Here is a 15,126-nt window from a genome sequence, read left to right on the forward strand (position 1 = left end):
GATTCAGAAAATGAGAGATTTGGTAAGAAATCTCCAGGTTTTTTTAAAGCGGCAATCATTTACACTGTAACATCAAACTGAGTTTGCAGTGTAAATGATTGCTGCTTTTAAAAAACCTGTAGATTTCTTACCAAATCTCTCACTTTCTGAATCTCTCATCCTATTACATTTCACCCAGTATGTATAAATGTTCTTTAAGTACTTTTTCATTGAAACAAAAAATAGTCAATCATGTAAAATAATGAAGTATATAATGATACAGTCTTGATTATTCAGAATCTCTCTTGCATGTTATTCGCTTAATACTCAGATGAATATGTAAATTTATCTGATATCAGCATTATGTTGTTAGACTACATTTTTTCCTACTTCCCTTTTACATTATCATATTTTGTATATGTGTAGCATAATTTATTAGCATTTTGTTAATAGAGATGATTATGACAGAGGCCCATTTAGCAAAGCTAATATATATATATATATAAAATAATAATATTGTAGATAAACATGTTTAATTGTTTTTCATTATATTTTCTAATAGTCTGTTGTCATTGGAACAACTTTACTATCACAGCCAACTTATACTACTTCATGTAAAAGATTTCCCAAACAGTCACATACATGCTTGGGGTGTTTTTCACTTACAGGGGCAAAATTACTTCTTGCATGGTGACAATGTTCTATTCCTAATTTTTCCATAGTAAAATAAATAAATAAATGTTTGCTATTATCTGCATTTATAGAAAATAAGTTGTCATGCAATAAAAAAAAAAAAAAAGTGGTGAAAAGTGATGACTGGCTGGCAGTAGTAAAGTAGAACTTACTGTTCTCAAGGCCACGATGGATACCTACTCTATGTGCATAAGTAAATATGGGCATACATAGGACCATGGTCAACTTCTTGCTTCAGAGAAGTCACCAGCAGTCACCCATTGAGCATCTCAGGAGATGGTAGTTCCACCTTTGTTAGGGCGACTTCTCCCCTCGGAGAAATCCCCTACAATCACATCTTAAACCAACAGCGACGTTCCTTTTGCATGCAATATATCGCATGCAATCCCAGCCAAGCCTGACCGGCTAGGAAGAAATCTAGGAGATTGCTTGTGCAGCCGATGCGACTCGCAGGATCTGGTGAAATGCTTACGAGACCTCTCATTGCATCGGACATGCTGTTATTCCCCTGCAACTTAGGCTCTTTTCCTGTGACTGATTCCCACAATTGCAGAATTAGAGCCCAAATTACATGTGAATTGCAGAGTGTAATGGAATGGAAGCTTGGCTTCCATTTTCACTTCCAGAAAAAAAAAAAAAATAAGACTATTTAAAGAATCAATTAAACAAGAATTCTATATGTATTTTTCTCTTCATTCGATTCTTTGTATGCATAAGTTATTGTCAGAGATAGTCTAGTACTGGGGTAGCCAACTCCAGTCCTCGAGAGCTACCAACAGTTAATGTTTTACAGATCACCTCACAGATTCACAAGTGAAGTAATTAGCTCCACCTGTGGATCTTTTAAAATGTTTTCATGAGTAATGAGTGCACCTGTGCAGCAGCTAGTTTGTCTGGAAAATGTGAACTGTTGGTGGCTCTCGAGGACTGGAGTTGGCTACCACTGGTCTAGTATCTCAAGCGACATCTATCAGTGTAATTCTTATGAAATGTAAAATGCCTTATCTCTGACACACTTATCTGTTTACCTCTGTTTAATAAATACCCGGTTGCTCCTGGTTGTGCATAATCGTGTAAGCACAGTCCCCAAGCATCGGGGAAGGGGACAAATTCAGACAGGAACAAAGGGGGCTGAATTGGTCCCTTGGTTCACCATTGCATTTGCAATTATTACCAAAATACACCAAGAAGATGAATTTATTTGGCACTACACAAGAAACTTGTTTAATGAAATGTCAACGTGTCAGCTCTTATTTTGGATTTGGCCCTAGTTTCCAAGCAGAATAAATGACTATGCTTCTTAGGTAATATGGTTGTTACCCCTCATGCTAGGTTCTATAGACCCTATTTGATCATTATATTAAAAATGACTAAAAGGAAGTAAGAGAACAGAACAGCTACTGGCTTTGAAAACAGTCTGTTTGATCCCTGTTTAGAAATATTTCCACAGTACATGCTTAAGTCTCCCTGACACACTGCTAATACCTGCTGTAATGGGATTTGTTACACTGAACATAGCTGGTGTCTATAGCCATCAATTTCTATTTTGCTTTTTTTGTTCTGTAGTGCTTTAATGCCCTTAGCAAAGCTGTGTGACACAGGTTCCCAAATCCATATCTCTTCTTAACAATTTATTGAAGGTTTAAGAAATTTTAAATAGATGTATTTAATAAGAGAAGCAAAGACTTATAAACCCATCACCTTTTGTTCAGGTCTTACCTATTCATCACATTATGAGACAGGACTGAGGTATTGCAGGCAATTGTGAGACCTTATCTCCTGCAAGGACAGTGTTGTATTACTTTAATAATACATACCTATCTGCTTCATTACCTTCTATAAATGTTCTCGGCCTGCTCAGAAAAGAACAGAGATTACAAAGTTTACATTTTATTAGCTTGAAACCTGACAGTCAAGTTAGGATACAGTAAATAGAACAGATGGAGTGGCAATATTGGTTGCTGCTGGAAGTCCAGGTTCAAATATCCGTGTCATTTACTTGTGACTTAATATTTTTATTAACTTTAATAAACTTCTGCAGGTCCAAAGTGTAGGCTCAAGGAGCCATGCTCAAATTTTTAATGGAAAACGGTGCTTGATCAAAAATGCACTTATCAGCCATAAAGAGCATTTGCACTGAGAATCTGCATTTGCACCAAGAATACAATTTAGAACGTTAAACCTGCTTTTGTGTACATTGGGCCTGATTCAGACCTGATTGCTGCAGTGCGAAAGATTTGCAATGGATAGCTGAGCACCCGCCAGCAAGTGTGTGTAACTGTGATCCTACCACAACTGTGCGGCAGAATCAGGCTGATCAAGGCCAGAACTCACGTCACCATCCCTCCCTGAAACTGCTTGTTGGGCATGCTTGCGCTTTTCCCGAGCCCCCCCCACACACACACACACACACACATACACACACAAGAAAAAGTCTCTTACCACCACAAACGGCAGATTCCTGTTAGTCAAGCTGCAAGGGGATTATAAAACAAAATTGCTGTTTTTTGTCACTATTTGGCCTTGCAAATTCGTGTTACGATGTGTACACATGCATAGTCGTTCGATAATCGTTCAGCTTGCAAATTCATACAGCAGCAATCAACTGAATAACCCCCATTGTTTCGATGACTTTGCATGACCTTCCTGTGTGTCAGGTTTCTACAGTTTGGAAAGATTCAAAAATCATTAAACAACAATAAAATAAACAATAATCAAAAAAACTCCCCTCTCCCACTCCGCAGCTCTACAGATTGGTTTTGTCCTTCCATACCTGCGATCACTTAGAAACAACTAAAGCCAACTACGACTTTTAATTCGCAGAATGGCAAGGTTACTACGAATCAAAAGTGGTTACAGCCAGGTAATCAATTGTTATCAACATAGAGGAGACAATATTAAAACACTTCCTGCCATAATTATTTGCTATTTGTCAGGCTCAAGGGGGAGCTGATGGCCATACACTGCTGCGACTTCTCGCAGTGGTGTATGGCCACCTTTAGACTGATTGATAAGTCATAGGTTTATGCAGGGCATCTGATTAAAGAAAAGACCATTAACAAAAGCTTAACATCACTTTTTGTAGCCTTTACATTTCTCTTATCTCCAACCCTTGACAGCGTATCGGTCATGCAGGAATGAGGCTACATTTAAATATAGAGCCGCAATAGAGCTACTGTAATTGCAATATACATACACATCATTCTTGACAAACCATTTATTAAATGTTATCTCTTCTGTTATCCATTGTAATTCTCCTGATGTCAAATAAATCATGTGGTTGATGGTGCGGACTCAGTGGCAAGCGCAGTATTTTTAGAGGGGGGGTTCCAAATGTAATCCATAATCCCCCACGCTGCAGTACATTGGAGTAAGTACCGGAGTCAGGGGGGTGTTGGCAGCCCTGAAAATGTGTCTTTTTATATACTGTATGGAATACAGAATTAATATTTAAAAGTACAGATGGTCTATAGGTGGTTCTCAACCTTGGTCCTCAAGTACCCCCAACAGTGCACGTTTTCCAGGTCACCTGGCAGGTACACTCATTATTCAGGCACATTTGAAAAGATCACAGGTGGAGCGAATTATGCACCTGATTCTGTGTGGAGACCTGCAAAACGTGCACTGTTGGGGGTACTTGAGGACCAGGGTTGGGAACCACTGGTATAGGCTGTTTCAAACACTTAAATAAGATGAGTGGTCAGGAAAAGGTTAAACATATCATAATAAATAATACTGTGTTCCAAATACCGGGTCATATTGGGATTTTGGTGTAAAAGTGATATTGTGATAGAAGAAACTGGTACTCTAGGCATGTACAGCAGCTCTGCTCTGTCCTTTAAACTGCATGATGTGGTGGCAAGAGGAGGGGGGGTTTCCAGGCAACCAGAACCCCCCATAGCGTTTGACTATGGGACTGTCTTGTGATTAATCTCAAGCAAGCGTCTATGTATCAACATCGCAGTATAAACCATTGCTACAGTATATATGGCCAGGGCCGGCGCCACCAGTAGGCAAATCTAGGCATTTGCCTAGGGCGCCAGCCACTGGAGGGCGGCACTTCGCCCCTCGCCTCTCGCATGGAGGCTGCAGGGGTGTCCGTGCCGGGTACCTGCGGCACTGTGTGATCTGGCGGAGGGGTCCCTGCAGTGATGCGCGCTATCCAGCAGCAAGCGCTGCTGGGTTTGAAAACATTCCGCATGCAGGCGAGTTGCATTCCGCATGCAGGGACCCCGCCGCCAGATCACACAGCGCCGCAGGTACCCCCCCTAGGCACCGGGGCGCCCCACCCCCCCCCTCGCCTGGGGCGCTCCGGTGCCTTGCACCGGCCCTGTATATGGCCTGGCAGCATCTTGAGGAAATAAAGTGCCTTAAATAGAAATACAAACTTAATTTAAAAAAAAAAAGCGATTTAATACAGTTATGTAAAGTAATGAAAGACTAATGTGACAGATTGCAACTAGTGCTCTGCTCATATAGGACACTGGATGGGAATGGAGCAAGCATTGGTTAGACTTGAATATGGTATGTGGCTAGATGAAGTCACAAAAAGCTTATTTCAGAAACATACAGAAAGCACAACCTTTTTATCATTGAGACTGGTGTTATTATTTTATATAAACCCAGCTTATTATAACTGCAGCAGGTATCTGGCACTTCCCTCTGTATTCCTGCACACTGCAGGTTGTCTAGCAGTGAAAGGAATTTATATTTTAATTTAATACCCATAGACGGTCCAATTGCTGGGTGCAATGAGATGCGCTCTCCTGTCACACATCTCATCACACAGCTCAAAAAGTTTTTGCTGCACATACTATTTGTACTAGATCTCATCTCATTGCATTGCAAAAGCTATGCAATGTGATACGATGCAATGCAATAAAGCCCAAATTGTATACAATAATTGTACGTGTATGGGCACCTTTACACGAGCAAAACCATGGCATCATGACAAGAACCCTGCACTGAATATTATATATAAGTAAAGGAACAGCAAAGGCCTGCATATTCATAACAGATGACAACTTGACACATATATAACTTAGTAACCGTGCTTCTATAGGTTAAAAAATAACAATAAAATAAAGAATGACATTTAATTCCCATGTGGTAACAAATGGCTCCTTTTTTTTTTTTTTTTTTTAAACATCCCAACATCTTATGTGTTCCTCTAGCATGTAAAACATTTCACATTTCTTAACTTATATAACTAAACCTGAAATAACGACTCGGAGACATAGATTTGGCAGAAATTGTTAACTGATTTATTTATCGAACTTTTAATCTAAATTGATTTATTTAAATTAATTAATTAACTAATGGTGGCCAAGAAAGAACGGCTAATTAACTAAAACTCCACCCTAAAACTACAAACATAACTGGCCTAACTCAAACAAGCGGTATCCACTCCACCCTACCGCATTGACTACCCACCCGCCCGGGTGAGCTCGCTGTCCCTGAGTGGGTGATCTAGCGAAGGCCTAAGTCAATGAGAGGTGAGTGCACCGAACAAGCCATATACGTAGCATCATAAATCTAAGCTAAATTGATTAAACCTGCCGTTCTTTCCCGCCTATCAGCTAACGCGATGAAACCCACCACCCTGTCATAATTGCAAAAGGGGGAGGGGGGGAGGGAGGGAGGGAGGGAGGGAGGGAAAATTCTGCAGGAAGGAAAGGAAGCCTCCTCCCCTTCCTGCTATTGATAACCCAGCTAACCCTGCCAGACCCATTAACCTTATTGGATCCCCGAGTCACACAGACAGGGATGTTTAACCAACTCCATGCCTATTGCTGACATTACGTTATTCACATATACTGCCTTCATTGTATTAATTTTATGTAAACATGTGACATAAAGAAATGATTGCCATCTTACATTGGAGGATGAAATCACTGACTAATTGACCAGTAGAGATGAATGACTACATAGCAGAATTATTGTCAAGAATAAATACTAGTAAAAGTGTTTAAAGAACACATAAAGTCACATTAAGTTTTGACATCAATATTTTAAGAAAGCTGAGCTTAAGCATGTACAAGTTGTGGCTCTGAAATAATGAGAGTGTGCTTGTAAAAAAACAAACAAAAAAACAACAAAAAACATGCTCCATGTGTTAAGTGTCAAAGGTTTTATGCATGGCTACCACCAACACTCCCTTATGCTAATTAAGGATTACAGGGCAAAGTGTATATCACGAGCACATGTGTCTGAGCCGATTGTCAATTTTTTAGGTAACGTTCTTACTTTTGAAGAAACATTGATCTTCCAGTAGGATCTTGAGACAAAACACCAGTTCATACACTGGAAAAAAGAAAAACCATCACCTAGAATGAAGAAAACATGTTAAAGCAAATCCAAATTTGCAGCCATAACAGCCCACATACAGTAGCTCTATGTGAAACAGATTTTGCCCAAGAAACAGATTGCAGTGCTAGATTACCTTCCATACTCGCCAAACCTAGCATGTGACTTCTTTTTTTCCCCTAAAGTCAAATCTGTACTCAAGGGAAACCATTTTTGCATCAATTACTGAGGTACAGAAGAAAATGATAGAGCTGTTGAAGCAGCTGACATAAAATGAGTCCCAGCAGGGCTTTGGCCAATGGGAATTAAGAATGCAGTGGTGTGTAGATACAGATGGGGAGAACATAGAAGGGAAAAGGTGTTAAAATGTACTTAATATAATTAAATGTAAATCATAGCATCAGTCTATTTATTAATAGCCACACCACATGTATTAAGTAACTAGACTGTTTAGTAATAAATGTAACTAAATGTATCCATCATGCTTTATGTAGCTGGTAAAGTCTTGGGATGGAAGTATTTCTCTGAGCCGGCAAACTCAGCTCATTCTAGATGCTGAAACTCATACTGTAAACTGGTTAGAAGCATTTACATTGCCTATGTAACACTGCACATTATATCCTTCCACACTGTATATGCTCATGTAGACACATTGTCTAACATGTTAAAGAAAGTCAATTACAGAATGCAATGTCATGTTCTGATTTTAGTGTTAGGATTTGTGCACTTATCCTCCATAAGTAGGAACACATTAACCTCCAAAATCCTGTATTCAAACACAAGTGTCTTGTCTGTTGTATTTTGCATACAGTATAAGTATACCCAGTAGTATTATCGCACTTAAAACTGAGTTATAATGTTCATAACTATGGGCTTAACTCAGAAATACATGTACACCCAATGTTTATGTGCAGATTATGGGCTGCAATGTCACTTGTAGTGCTCCCAAAACTGCAACATGACTAAAATGCTGCAGGTTTTTGGGGACAGGCAGCGTTGCAGAAGACGGGGTCATGTCAGCCCCATTTTCTGGATGTACTGTGCTATAGAGTTTATTTCTGATTTAGCTGAATTAGCCCTTATGTTGAATAAATGCCCAGAGCTTTACCAGTTTTGCCTTTTTTATGTCAAAATGAAAATAATCTAGACTATTGGAAGCTATCCTTAGCTTTCAGCAATAATTCTGAATAATATATACAACAACATTAGTTTTAACGAGGATGGCATGCCCAGAGAGTTGTACTTTGACCTCAAATGTATTCTTGTAGTAAACAAGGACCAAATTGTGCAACAAAATATAAAGCCTCCTAGCGCATGGTCAACTTCATTGCACTTTAAGTCATGAACCTCACTGGAGTAAAACGGTGACATTTATATACTGTAGTTACTGTGCAAATGGTTCTAGGATGGGTACACAACTGATCAATGCATTCCTGGCCAATCCAATGACAGGACCCTGCATTGTGCCGTACATACATACCCTGCATCGTGCATGATATCTCTGGTTGGCCTTGCAGCATGGCCGACCAGTAGATGACGCATGCAACCCATGGGAGGACACTGAATGATCCAACCGGTATGTCTCTTCAGTTTGGACTTAAACAACATATTGTGCTAGGCCAAGATCATTTGAGTATGTATCGCGCAGGCCCTGGAGGAAGTTTACACTTGGCACATAAAAACTAAACACCATTACTGTCTGCACTAAGCCAGCTTTCTGGGACCATTTGGTATATCCTATGATGGCACTTCTAAAGGAGAACTTGCATTGTAAATGTCTTTCTACATGTGAGAGCTTTTGAGGCAAATTGAAATACTTTTGTTATGCAAATATTATCTTAAATGGTTAAATAGCAAACAAAGTTGCCATAAGACAATCAGGATGATGTTTATTATTGCTCCTTCGCCACCATACATAGACAAATTCCTAATCATCAGCAGCTGTGAAGCACAATATAATGTACTGTGTCTCATTATAATACACAACTTCAGTTATAATGTATTCATTAGATAACACTGACAATGTGCATCTTTTTATTTTACAGTCTTATGCATAAATGTTTATGTATTTGAAAGTGTGTACGATGGTTTTAACAGATTTACAAAACAAAGTTATATTTTATTTATAGCTAAGCTATAGAGTAACACTAAAGTCGGCTCACGGAACAGCTTCCAGACAGATGGGAACAGAAAATTCACTGGGGAAATTCCCAAAACATTTTAACAGCATCACATGTTATAAGAGAAGATTTTTCCATGTGCAGAAAAATAAAACCTTGCTTGTTGGTTCACACTTATATTTGGTTGTGTTAATTTTTTTTTGTCTTTCAGAGATAGACCAGGGAAGCTGTGGTGACCCAGGTATCCCAGCTTTTGGAACAAGAGAGGGATCAAGATTCCGACATGGGGACATCCTGGTATTCCAGTGTCAGCCAGCATTTGAGCTGGTTGGGCAGTCGTCAATCACATGCCAAAAGAACAGCCAATGGTCTGCCAGAAAGCCTAGTTGTGTGTGTAAGTGATGAGAGTGTGTGTAAAAGCAGGCCAGCCAGCCAGTAATGGGTGCCATGCACCCACCAACCCTCCCACCATCCTCTACCCCCAAAGGCAATAAGGACTCAGAGTGCCATGCAAATCAGAATACTAATCGCATGCTAATAACATTCATATTCCATTTCTGCAGTAATTTAAACCGCTCAACGAGGGAGAGGTGCAGCTGGAGTTACTGCCTTTCTAGGAGAACCTTATTTTTGATCATGAAATATTCATGTTTTAATTTAGAGGAAGAGAATTTCAGCAATCAGGCAGTTTTTTTTTAATGTACCTTGCACTGAGTTTTTACTTGAATTAACTCTGTCGACATTGGTTATGGTTTTTAGGACAACTACAATCGGGAGTGTTTTTAAGTAACATATGGCTTTTCGGTTGCCTGAAGTAAAACTCCTACAGGTATCCATTAGACATGCAACATAAGAATCATAGATGTTTAATTATAGTCTGAAGTAGTTTTCTGGTGGAAAATCAATCAGGCAGAATAAATATACAGTATGTTGCCATCTTGTGCTTTTTCTCTCAGAACCATATTTTGTTCCATGAGGTATTCAGTGATATAAGGGAACTTTCTAACTAGCTTCTCTTGAGAGCAAAGGTATAACTACCATAGGTGCAAGGGGTGCAGCTGCTATGGGGCCCAGAGTTGAAGGGGGCCCATTTTTACTGTTTAAGCAACGTTTTACACACATTTAAAACCATCAGTTGCTAAATAGGGGCCCTTAAAAACTTTTGCTATGGGGCCTACGAATATCTAGTTACGCCCCTGCTTGAGAGGTCACTATGGGCCTTATTACCTCAGATAGTTATCTATATGTAAGTCGTCCTTGTTGCAATATGGGGATACTGGAAAAGGAATGATCACTGCACACTATCATAGCAGTGAGTAATTATAAATGATTAAAGATACTCATTCATGAAGTGTATACCACTGAGCACTTCTGTATATCTAATTTACATAGAGGTGTCTCTTCAATTTGGATACATTTGACATTACTACTAGTGTCTATATTTCCATTTAAGCATCTACTTTTTTATTTCTTTAAGGATAACTTTCCCTAAAACGTTGTTTTTATTAACCATATATACCCACAACATGCATAGAAATAGAGCAGGTTTTCCTAACTCCTCTATTATAGTCCAGATTTTAAAGATAGCCCTGCATGAGTGTGGATGATTAAATCAAATTGACTGCTGAACTAAATAAGTTACCTGTGCTTAAGCATCTGGACTGTAATGGTGAAGTTTGGGAATTCCTGTTATAGAGTGTACATTCCAGGCAGTTATTTATGACTTCAGTCACCTGTGCTAAAACACCACTCTCAGAAATATATTATTTCAGGTGACTGCAATCATACATTAAGTGGGAAATCCAGGAGCAACAGCATTTTGCACATAGAAGAAGGGACGAGATGGGTCTAGAGATCAGTGACATTGGGCCAGATGCACTAAGCTTCAAATAGTGATAAAATGGAGAGTGATAAACAAACAACCAATCAGCTCCTATATTCCATGTTGCCGAATACGTTTGAAAAATGTCAGACAGGAGCTGATTGGTTGGTTGTTTATCGCTCTCCATTATATCACTTTTGAAGCTTAGTGCATCTGGCCCATTGTCAGCAGTCACTGTGTTGACGTGAGTATGCAGGCGCCGGTATCCCCACTTCTTAAGGTGAGTACACACGGGTGCAATTTCATGTAAAATCGCTGGGAATATGGTCGCTGAGCGGCCATATTGCCAGTGATTTGGAGCGCAGCTGGCGATAAATCGCCAGCTGCGCGCTCCCGTGTGCACTGCCTAATGGTCGCTGGAGCATGCTCCTGCGGCCAGCGGCTTTCCCCGGCGATCGCTGTGCCGGGAGGTCAGCGCCGGGGAGATCAGCGTTGATCTCCCCAGCCCCGTGCCGCTGCTCCCTCCTCCCATCAAAGTGACAGCAGCAGCGTCTGCTGCTGCTGTGCTCCCCCTCCGCCCCGTAGCAGTGTCTCCTTTTCATCTCTGATGAAAAGGAGACACTGAGCAATATGATTGCTGGGGATATGTTGCTAGCAATATATCCCCAGCAATCATATTACCCCGTGTGTACACAGCATTAGACCATTTTATCTGGGCCATTGTTATTAAACTTACTGATCAGTGGCATGTTCAAAGTTATAACACGCACATGGGTTATATGTTGTAAGTAGCATTTCAGCCATGTTGGGATCCCATATCAGAAATTTAGAATGGGCTCTCTTATGGTCCTTGATTAATTGGCATCAAATGTTAGTATTATGAATGTTAGGGATCCTTCTGGTGGGGTTCACCTTGATATGGTGGATGGGGACGTTGTTTTGGCCAAACGTGTTAAGAACCTCATTTACTCTCCATTTTAATTATAATTATTTTATTGTTAGCGGGTATAGTGTGCAGCTGCACCTTCTATTTCCTGCAGGCACCTAGAAGTTTGCCTATGGCTCCAGTTGGTTGAGGGTGAATAAGCGACATACAGTGATGTAACCCTTCCAGTATGTTTTTTATTTTTGTTTTGTTTTGAAGAGGATGGAGAATACATACATGGAGTTCTGGGTGCTGACATTGAGTATAAGAAGCAGCTTGTATCTTATCTGTAAAGCCGTCAGCTGCTGCTCTGTTTCAGTATTTGAGAGTAGCTTAAGCTAAGAACGCACTATACAATGTGTACCCAGCCCAATTTTCCAACACCAGCCCTCACAGGAGTTGTCCCCACATTTTTATAACATGGTTGTTGTAATCCGCTGTTCTCTGAGGGGAAGCTGGGCCAGAGATAGATTTTTCACTCACACTGGATATGGGCATCATGTATCAAGAAGCCTGTGCATTAGCAGTTTTGTGGCTGGGTCTGAACCCAGGAGGTAAAGCTTTTGCATTTGCCCGTGTCTCAGGGATGCAGCCTTATGCATCCCCCACTCCAAAAAAACAAACAAAAATGTTTTATACATACGTCCCTACATACGTCCCTTAGAGACTCACTATTCAAATAATGTTGTAGCAACAATTTTGATATATCCATTACAAGCATTGGTCAGATATAATCATAAACCAAACATGCCATCAAGTTAAAACCCTTTTAAAAGCACAAATTGTTTATGTGTTAATGAATAATACCTTAAAGGCCATCAATTACCTACATAAAATGTAGCAAATATTCCACAAGATGTTTTGTGCTTCTTAAAGCCTCTTCACCATGAGTGGGTGATAGGTACACTTCATACACAGTCATTCTCTACTGTAAAAGGGAAGACTGTACTGTAACTAACAATTGAGGAACAAAGCCACATAATGCAGAAGTCATGTGATACATATATATTTGGGTACATATGGGAAATTTATTTTGTTGTGTCAGATTGGACCATAATAGGAATTTGCTGGCATTGCTTTTAAATGACCTGACAATGAGCGAGTTTTGTAGTAGATTGAGGCTAACAGAAATTAGATAAGGCTTATGACAAAGACAGACAGCCCATTTGAGCTCTAATTCAGCACCCACTAATCTCTGTGTTTGGGTTAAGTGCCTTGTGTTCATGATAACAAAAAGAGATGGATCACTTATAATAAATATATATGTATGTATAGACTGTCTGGTGATAATTACAGAGATTCAACTGAGCTAATGAGAAGGGTTGCCGGGAGACTTACAAATTGTCTGTAATTATCCATGGATATCGCTGAGGTTAAATAGTGTCTCTGTCTGGGCTTTTTTATTTTTTGCTGCTCAAGTCTAAGCTGTTTGCCCAGATAGAATATGTCTGCTACAGTATATATTTCACAAATTCCTATATACTTCCAGTGTATGTATACCCCACTGCATCAGGCTTATGCAAGATATGCCTGTCTCACAGCTTTCTTGCAGAAAAAGGGGGAATTGGCTCACTGCTGTGGTCTCACATATAATGGTGTGCCAATGAGTCACAGCCTCCATGTTGTTGAGCATGTCCCCAGTCCCTCTCTCCAGTGAATAAATGCCACACGCATTTAAGCAACACATATTGCTTGCTGTGGTAAGAGGGGGCATCACAACCACTGAAATAATCAATGGTCCATGTGTTGGACGACAGGACAGTGCCTGAGAATAGAACTTTTCCGCCAATGTTGGGATGGCTATGAGTTATGTTAAATGTGACCTCAAGAGTATTTCAATTGGAAATAGGATTAAATAGGATACCTTTATACTGACATGGCAAGGGGATTACAATATAAACCAATACATGGGTGATTTCTGTTAATTTATTACTTAATTAACATTTAACATTTGTTTAATGTTTATTTTTGTAGGTCCAGCATAATCCAGTGAGTTTTAAATTAGGCTACAAACAGTAGTAAAATGAGATGGGGTAATAACAGGGAAACAGAGAGGATCCTGCTCACAAGCTTGTAATCTATGCCTAGATTTTTCTCTGCCAGTTCTGTGGCACCATCTCAATGACACTTACTCTCAAAAAACACATTAATAAATCTAACCATATAATACAGCATTTACATTTCTTCCCATTCTGGAAGAATCCCATTATTCCCCAAATCCCATCCCATCCCAAATGGTAGATACAGATGTAGCCCTCTTCATCATTGCCGGGCGCCCAGCAAATCCCCTTCTCAGTCTAGGGACTGGGATTCGCATTTGTCTCACACGCATGCGCGTCCCAGTCTGGCAATGGCGGCGCATCAGGTCCCTGCCCGTCTCCGGTTCAGGGTGACGGGCAGGGTTACGGGGGTCGGGCGGCGAGGGGGACCGGCGGCGACGGCGGGGGAAGCAGATAGACCTGTTGCAAGCTCCGTTGCCACGGGGCGCGGGAACCGGCCGCTGGCGGGGGCAGACGATAGAATCACCAGCCCCTGCAGTGATGAAGAGGGCTACATCTGTACTTGTTTCCCCAGCGAATTTTTCATCACTGTCAGCATGATGATTTGCTTCATCCCTATCTTTGGTGCAAGAGATTAGTCTGAATCAGAAGAATCTCCATGTTGGCTTACCGGTGAACAGCTCACAATTGCATCTCCATGCCCATGCCACACTTATCCCTATAAGTTATAGGGTGAGATTTAATTATCCTCGCTCTGCCAGGAGCTATTCGTTTACTGCTGCTCAGATGCGCAATACACCCCAAAGGGTTCTCCTAAAGCAGATTATTATTTGCAAACTCAGGAGCTGCAAAGAAAAATGCACATTAAGTGCACCTCTGGGGCTTAACATACAGAGTTGCCCAAAGATTCCAGGCACTTATCTGAAATATATGGGCTAATGCATACCTCCCAACTCTCCCAATTACAGCAGAAAAGTCCCACTAATTAGAGACGTGCTGTCCCTCATGTGGGTCAGAGTGTCCTGCGGTCTGAGGTGGGAGGAGGGGATTGTGGTTACAGTTGATAACCACAGTGGGTAATTGATGAAGAGCTGCATGTACTCGGCATCTACTCAGCGCAGGTAGGGATCCAGGGGCTGCTCATGGAGCGCTGGGCATGCCCCCAAAATGAAGAGAATGGGGGTTACGGCAATCAGCTCTGCCTCCTTCATCCATGATTCTGACCCCTTCATCCATGGCCCCACCCCTTGTTCTGGACAGGCCTGGCCTCCGGCATGATTG

The 15,126-nt window shown here is 40.7% G+C and overlaps 1 protein-coding gene across 3 annotated transcripts in view; it reads left to right on the plus strand.

Moving 5' to 3' along the window:
* The window catches only part of CSMD2 (CUB and Sushi multiple domains 2), a 909,603-nt gene that overhangs the window by 676,211 nt on the left and 218,266 nt on the right, over window positions 1–15,126 (plus strand). For 2 of the 3 annotated variants that reach the window (XM_083173665.1, XM_083173666.1), the window contains exon 13: window positions 9,310–9,492. The exons of the other annotated variant lie outside the window; for it this stretch is intronic. In XM_083173665.1, coding sequence (XP_083029791.1) covers window positions 9,310–9,492 — 183 coding nt within the window. The remainder of the gene's footprint in view (window positions 1–9,309; window positions 9,493–15,126) is intronic. 3 annotated transcript variants of the gene reach the window in all.

This window comes from Crinia signifera, chromosome 2, assembly GCF_055691185.1.
Source record: "Crinia signifera chromosome 2, ASM5569118v1, whole genome shotgun sequence".
Lineage (NCBI taxonomy): Eukaryota > Metazoa > Chordata > Amphibia > Anura > Myobatrachidae > Crinia > Crinia signifera.